The sequence below is a fragment of the Canis lupus genome, chromosome 18 (assembly GCF_048164855.1).
Source record: "Canis lupus baileyi chromosome 18, mCanLup2.hap1, whole genome shotgun sequence".
Lineage (NCBI taxonomy): Eukaryota > Metazoa > Chordata > Mammalia > Carnivora > Canidae > Canis > Canis lupus.
This window is the reverse complement of record NC_132855.1, coordinates 16,184,923-16,192,995: the sequence shown is the minus strand read 5'-3', so window position 1 is coordinate 16,192,995 and position 8,073 is coordinate 16,184,923. Positions and strand designations below refer to the sequence as shown.

At 39.7% G+C, this 8,073-nt stretch overlaps 1 protein-coding gene across 1 annotated transcript; it reads right to left on the bottom strand.

The window, feature by feature from the left end:
- Positions 1 to 2,669: 2,669 nt before the first annotated feature.
- On the bottom strand, positions 2,670 to 5,997 carry LSM5 (LSM5 homolog, U6 small nuclear RNA and mRNA degradation associated). Its single transcript, XM_072783561.1, has 5 exons — positions 5,567 to 5,997; positions 4,386 to 4,481; positions 4,073 to 4,100; positions 3,323 to 3,395; positions 2,670 to 2,918 (listed from the first exon to the last, which is right to left on the bottom strand). The coding sequence occupies exons 1-5, from the start codon at positions 5,610 to 5,612 to the stop codon at positions 2,886 to 2,888; spliced, it is 276 nt and encodes a 91-aa protein (XP_072639662.1). The 5' UTR covers positions 5,613 to 5,997; the 3' UTR covers positions 2,670 to 2,885.
- Positions 5,998 to 8,073: the final 2,076 nt, after the last annotated feature.

The following is an 8,073-nucleotide window of genomic DNA, read 5'->3' as shown; positions in this document are numbered from 1 at the left end:
CCTCACCATCACTTTAGGGCCTAGTGCATGCAGCCCTGCCTCCAGAGAAGAAACAACACCTGTGGGAAAACAGCCACTCACCAGCAACCTGCCAAAATGAAAATCCTGTATGGTCAGCAAATAATCAAGATCATTTCAGCTTCAAACCCCCATCTCACCCCACTGGAATACTCAATCATAGCCTCTCTTCCCAGTTTTTGCTCATTGTCTAGATATAGTGCTCCTCACCCAAACACCAAATATTTGGGAATTTTGAAGGGTCCAATAAATAGTATCTCTATTCCTTACAGCAGTGGTTCTAAACCACAGGTGATTATTTTGCCCTCAGATGGATGACATTTGGCAATACTGGAGCCATTTTTGTTACAACTGGGGGAAGAAGGGAAGAGGATGGATGCTATTGGCATCTAGTAGGTAGAAAACAGAGATGCTGCTAAATATCCTGTGATGCACAGGGTGGCCCACACAACTAAGAATTATCCAGACAAAAATGTCAATAGCGTCAAGGTCAAGAAACCCTTATTTAGAGTGGCACCCATTCGAAGCAAATTGCAGTGTAAGACAAAAGCAGAAGCAGATAGGAATCATACTATTATCTTTATTAAAGACTAGATTGAGATATGTATCTGTAGACAAGAACCCCAGTGGATTCCTCCACCTTGCCACAGACTAGGTAACTGTATGCCTCCCTAAATGAGATCAGGCTTCTCTAAAACTCCCAGCATGTTGAAGCTAATAAGAACATGACCTTTTTGCAGACTAATTCCTAGGAGAAAAAAAAATTAAGAGCTGGGCATGACCACCCATTTCCCATTGGATGGTGAGTAAAAGGGTGAAAAGACAGTATTACACTTGATCCTCCTCCAAAGACAAAGAAATAATAGGAGGAAAGCATTTCCCAAAAAGGGTTAGAAGTGGTAGGGTAAAGCAACAGGCTCCTAGCAGCTCCTGAGAACCAACTGTTAAATCTTTGGGAGGTTTGGAAGCTACTTGTTAAATCCTCGGCAGCTTGAAATCAGCCACAGCAGGAGTGCTTAGACCATGAAAATAAAAAATATATATATAAAGCAGTGCTTTGGTTTTTGGAAAACAAAATTGAATTTAAAAAATGAAGAAAAAAGAAAGTTGGATCCTTTTTTGTGGAGACACTAAAATTGAAGATAGATACAGGATGCAAAAGAAACCAAAAAAACAAAAATATAATCATAGTAAAGAAGGTCTTTCTAATCCAGGTATACCAATGACAAAAATCATAAAGGAGGAGATTAACATATGACTACATAAAAATACATTATTTATGTCCAAAAAAAGTACCAATAACAGGTAAACTATACACTGGGGAAGTTATCTGCAAAATACATAAGAGTAACCTCATAACAATTCTTACAAATTTGTAAGAAAAAGAATTGCAATGGCAAAAGCCGCATATAAGTAATTCATAAAATATTAGAATCCAAAATTAATAAAGAAAACTTTAAACATACCAGGTTTTGCCTATCACAGTGGCAAAGTGAGAAGATAGAACGTAGCCAATGTTGGGAAGTATGTAAAGAGTACTATGGGGAAAAAAAAATACCATGAAAAACCGCTAGCAAAGTGTAGTGTACATTTTATTGGAAACATGACTATTATCCTTGACCTCCCGTTATGAATTTATTCTAGGAACGATAAAAATGTATAAAGATTTAGACTACTATGACCAATAATAAAGATAGGCTAACTTATTGTAAATCCATTTAATGAAATATGATGCAAACACTGATATTGCTGAAATATTTGATATGGAAAGATGTGCGCCACTTTAATTATTTTATAAAGTCTTAAATGGAGCTACAAAACAGTATATTCAGGATGAGCATGTTTTTGTAAAAATAACATGTATTGAGAGTATACTGATAGAGTATTGGAGGCCATACAGCAAAGTATGGCCCTTACCATCTCCATTCCTACAATGTGCATATATTACCTGTATATTTTGCTTTTTAAAAATTATTGAAGTACAGTCAATATACAATGTGATATTAGTTCCAGGTGTACAATATAGCGGTTCAACAATTCTATGTATTACACTATACTCACCACAATAACGTGTTGTCACTATAAGTTATGGCAATATTATCAACTATATTCCCTATGCTGTACTTTTCACCTCCAAGGCTTACTTATTTTATAAGTGGAAGTTTGCTTGTTTTTAATAGGAGTTAATGGAACCTGAGTTCAGTGGAAAAATCTCATTTCAAGGCATCAGAGTTTAAACTGAATTTTGTAGGGATCCCTGGGTGGCGCAGCGGTTTGGCGCCTGCCTTTGGCCCAGGGCGCGATCCTGGAGACCCGGGATCAAATCCCACATCAGGCTCCCGGTGCATGAAGCCTGCTTCTCCCTCTGCCTGTGTCTCTGCCTCTCTCTCTCTCTCTCTCTGTGACTATCATAAATAAAAAAAAATTTAATAAATAAATAAACTGAATTTTGTAAGTAATTATTTCAGGGTTTTTAAATGCAACTATTCAAAATCAAAGTTCGTTCTTTTGTTTGGAACAATTTTTGTTTGAGAATCAAATCATCATGTAAATGAGGAAGCAAATGGGGTTAAAATTATAGGAAAGCAAGTGACAAAATAGCTTCAAACTTTGTTACACTGGTTATTGCAGTACAAAAAATAAAATGACAGTTAACCAAAAACATTTTTATTTTGTCTTCAGAGAACAACTGTTCTTCTTTTTCCAAAATAATAATGATTAACTTACAAAAATGGGCATTTACAATGCATCTTCAAAACATTTCCCTTCAACGGGAAACTTAGCTTTACAGAATCCAAACATTAAAAGGCTTAAAAAAAAATCGATTTTGTTGTCATTATAGGACAAAAGAGAGTAAGGAAATCCATTCATACTTCAGGACCTTCTCCTCCAGGAACTAGCTGCAGAGAAGGAAAAAGAGCTTATTAATACCACCACCACACCCATCATCTAAAAACCCCTTTTCACCCATCAAAGACACCTGGCCTCTTTGCTCCTCCCCCACATTCCCATTTTCTCCTGGTCATTGCTTCTGTTTATAATCCCAACATCGTCAATTAATACTTAGAGTCTAAACAATGATTCTTGGCAAACCAAAAGATTAAAAAGCCCAAGCAAACTAATCTTTAAGCCTATTGTCATGTTCAGTAGCTCAGCTTTAGAGCCCTGATCACAGGAGCATCTCCTTCCCAACTTAAACCCACTGGGCCATGAACATTTATTTAACCAAGCCAAGTAATCTGCAATCTCTGCCTCACAAAAATGGGCTACATCTAAAAAAACGCCCAGCTTTACTGTACCTTACCATTGTTATATTATTTCCATTTAGCAAAATTTGATCTAATTTAGTGATCCTTCTTCCTTCTGGTGTGATTTCACTAAATGAAGAAATCAAAGAGTCAAGATAAACAATGATAATCAAAGCCAACATTCTGATCCCTAAAAAAAGTTATTCTTGTATTTATATGAATATGAGGTTGAGCAATTATGTCAGTAGTTTTCAGAGACAAAGGTTATCCACTGGATGACCAAAGGCAACACAGTGAACTGACTGGCCTCAGATCCACATCCACTAGGATCAAAACTAAAAGAAGCTAAAACTGGCCAAAGAGATCAAATATGAAATGGAATGTTTACTAGCCTCACCTTTTTACTATTATTTACTACTAATCCCTACCCATTAAACCAATCTGTAATCAACTCAATTTTGAAAGCAGACACTGGTTGTGATCTTTAAAACTAATATAATGGAGCTATCATTTATATCTTAAGTTTAATGCCTTGATTTGTCTGAGCACAAACATCCTTGGCTGTTTTTAGTATCTTTTATCTCAAAGCTCAGTCTCCACTAAGTCCCTACCAGTCATTAATAATAACATAATAATTACATCCGGTAATAACTGATCCAATTTTACCAGTGTCAGTAGATAAAATTTCTATCTTTAAGGTATTTCTGACAGGCAATGTTTTCTCATTAATCATTTTAAACTCATTAATACTAAAATTGACTTAAGGAGAGATTCCCCCCAATTCTTTAATTTTTAACACTACTCACAACTCAGTGACATCCTCCAGTACCATATCTGAAATTTGGTGTTAAGAAAAATACATATACCAGGTTGAATTTACTCTGGCTTCTATCTTTACTCCGTTTTAATTACAACGTTTAATACAATGGCTCCAGAGCAAAATACTAGTAATCGGTAGGAACTTTATCTTTTTTCAGTACACACACCTCTTAAAACGCTATCAAGAGGTGAATAAATTTCTAATACAATAACCAGTTACGTACTGACTGTCCATATTCTTATTTCTGTTCTTAAGTACTGCAGGAAAACCCATACCACCACCACCTTTTGAAAGGATACTGACAAAGTCATCAAATCCCAAAAGTGTGCCAACAATTTCTTTATCACTCTTCATCACAATGTGAATTCTTGATCCTATACATTTGTCCACGAGCTCTATATATATATACATTTTTTTTTTTTTAAAGAAAAAAAAAAGAGGGGTGGGGGGGTGGAGAAAAAAAGATTATTTTACCTGTTCATTTCTTCAACAAATATTGGAATGCCTACTGGCACTTGTTAGTTACTTACTGTGAAAGATAAACCAGAGAAAGTATTCATTCAAAAACTTTAGAGATTTTACGGTACGTTATCTCTGTTGCATAAACAAAAACGTCCTGTTTACCACTTACCTCTCCTTTGTTGAAGTTTATCCATCACGGTTGTGGTTTAATGTTATTTTAAGTGATTTTGATTTACATACGAAATGCATAATTAACATATAATTAACATCTGAGCCCACCCCCACCCCCTGCAGCCCGGGTGGTTCAGCGGTTTAGCGCCTGCCTGCAGCCCAGGGCGTGATCCTGGGGTCCTAGGATCGAGTCCTGCATCGGGCTCCCTGCATGGAGGCTGCTTCTCCACCTCTCTGGGTGTCTCTCATGAATGCATAAAAATGTTTGTTTGATGTTTTTTTTAAAGAGTCTAAGCCCCATGAAACAACTGTGGTTGTTTTCCCAGGACTCTATCCTCAGTGGGCAATGTCTGGCACATAGCAAGCGTTCAAAAAGAGTTGGTGGAATCAAAGAATGAAAACTTCCAAAACAAGGCCACTTCCGATAACTCCATCAACTCTTTGGCTACAAAATATCGGAAGAGGCACAACCATATCCACCAGAGATTTCTTCCTGTCACTATCTCTGTGTTCGGACCGCAGTTTGAACGCCTCGTTAGCTGGCTTCGTTATCACTCGGCGTGATGCTTACAGGTGGAGCGCTCTATCTCCTCCTGGTGTGTGTGCTATCCGCAGGCAGTGGGAGGCGTCTGAATTTGTCCAAGAGCGCCCAGCCCTCGTGCCTAGTGCACAGAGGCTCCCGGGCGGCCCGGGGCCGCAGACACTCGGGAGCCGGCCGACGAGCCGCGGAGCACTGAGGCCCTTCATCCCCACATTTCCCTAACACTCGGCCAAGGGCTACTTCAGCCGCAGCCGCCCGGGCCCCAACACTTAGCCTGAGCCCTCCGGTCCCCTTCTCCGCGATTACCTAGAGGCAGCAGCTGCGACGGGTTAGTGGTAGCGTTGGCCGCCATGGCTACGCCGGAAGTGGCCCGCCGGCCTCGCCGTCAGCCCGGCAAGTTTGAAAGAGCGCGCTTCCGCTCCCCCCGCCGGCCCGCGGCCCGGACAGGCTCGACCAATCGGAGGCCGAACTTGCGATCCAATCAGTCCGCAGGAGTCGCTCCTTCCCAATCGCTTCTTTCCCGGGCGCTGAGCTCTCGGGGAGAAGGTTCCGTCCGCTGCAGGTGGTGCGGTCTGGGCACGTAGCGGCTTTCCCCGGGCAGTTTCCGACAGACAGACGCTAAAGGGATCCTGCTTTGTGAATAAATCCTTCCTGCAACCCGGAAGGTTTTGCAAAATACGGAAATCTTTGAATCGTCTTATTTTCTGCTATGAAGTTGCACCTCATCTCAAGCCAGGATCTTTTTTCAGACCGAACCAATTTTTTTTCTTTTTTTCTTTTTTTTTTTTTTTTTTTTTTTTTTGCCACTAATGCACTGTGTGGCAGTTTTTGTAAAAGCCGTTTTTCAAAGCATCTACTCCTAGAGCGCCCATGTGCCTCAGTGGGTTAAGCCTCAGACTAGATCTCAGCTCAGGTCTTGATCTCAGGATCCGCTGGTTGGGCTCCACGTTGGGTGCGGAGCCTATTTAAAGAAGAGAGAAAAAAGAATCTAGTGCTTCTTTTTAAAGTCCAGTGAATTGAAAACCCACAACCAGCATTTTTTTTCCACAACCAGCATTTAAAAAGAAAAAAACTCTTCTACAGTGGAAATTTAAAACACATTTTATTTTTATGCCTACTACCTTATTTATCATTCTTACCTTGTTGCAGCTAGGAGTCCAATTTATCACAGACTGTATCCACTTTCAACACTTAACTGTCTTGTCTTATAAGCAGCCACCAGATGTCACTGTCCGCTAATGTCATCACACAGGAAACCTTAAGGCTTTTTGCACTTCTGTTTTGCAAAGAATAGAAAGCAAACAAATTCTCTGCCTTAAGTCTGTTTCATATTTGTATCCCAGGAACGTAAGGCTGACGAGTCTAAACAGGAGAGAGCAGAAAAAAACATCATTCATTCATACAACAGATAGTTGTAATACACACATCATTCATTCATGGAACAAATATGCATTAGCTACACACTATTTGGCATTTTGCTGAGTATAAAACTGTACAAAACAGAACTACAATGTCTTCTGCCCTTCTAGAAGCTTAAGGATGAATGGAGGAGAAAGCCTACTAACAAATATAATATACAAGGTATATGAAATTTAAAATATAAAAGACCTCTTAGTTTCAGGGATCCTAGAGAACTAGAGATTCCTGGTAGGATTTAAGGAGAATGTCAGTAAGAAGGTTCAGAAGTCCTAACAGATGGCTCCTTCAGTTCAAAACTTCCTAGGGCTCAGCCTTCAAAACACCAAGGCAATTTTTACTTTTTTGCATTTCATAAATCTTGTGCACCGACTGTATGCCAGAAAATTTACAAATACACTTAGTCGTAATTTTTATGACTATCCTGTGAGACAGGCATTTGAATGGAGTTCCTCATGGTCAGAGAGGCTAAATAACTTGCCCACTGGTTACGTGGACAGTTTGGGAATTGACAAAAAGTTTAGTCACAAAGGAATTGACAAAAAGTTTAGTCTTGGAAGGTAAGTAAGAATTGGATAGGAAGAAAGGGGGCAGAGCAGCATTCCAAGCAGAGGGAATACCATGTGCTGTCAGCATGTGTCCACCACCAAACCTCTTTTGCTGTACTATATTTAAATCTTACATACTTCCTCTAAATTTGGCATAAAAGTCTTCCCTTCCCAAATGTTTTCCTTTAACCCCAGTCCTTAGTGATTTTACTTTATTGCATTTTGGATGCTCTACCCCCGAGTTCTGGTAAAATCCTGCTCATTCTTCAAGACCTTGCTCAAATGCGACCACTTCTGTGAAGCTTCTCTGACTTGCACTTGGTAGGTTTTCCCATTGTTCCACAATAATGTTAATAGTTCTCAAAATGCTCTCAATGTATTCTCCTGTAATTCTCTTCCAGGGGGTTACCTCCCTCCCCAAAGATTGTGTTCCACAATGTCAAGAATTTTGGGAAGCAGTAGAGCAATTAAATTAATTGGTTCTGAAGTTAAATGACTTTGGTTTGGATCTTATCCCTACCACAATTCCTTCTAGTTATTTGACCTTAAGTAAGTTTTTTAACCTAAGTGTTAGTGGAAAAAAAATGAGGATAATAGTTATCTACTTTAGGACTGTTGTGAAAATCAAAATAATCCATGAAAAGTGGCTTGCAGACTGAAACACAGTGCTTATTCATTAAATGTAAGCTAGGGCAGCCCTGGTGGTGCAGCGGTTTAGCGCCGCCTGCAGCCCAGGGTGTGATCCTGAGACCCGGGATCCAGTCCCACGTTGGGCTCCCTGCATGGAGCCTGCTTCTCCCTCTGCCTGTGTCTCTGCCTCTCTCTCTCTCTCTCTCTCTCTCTCTCTGT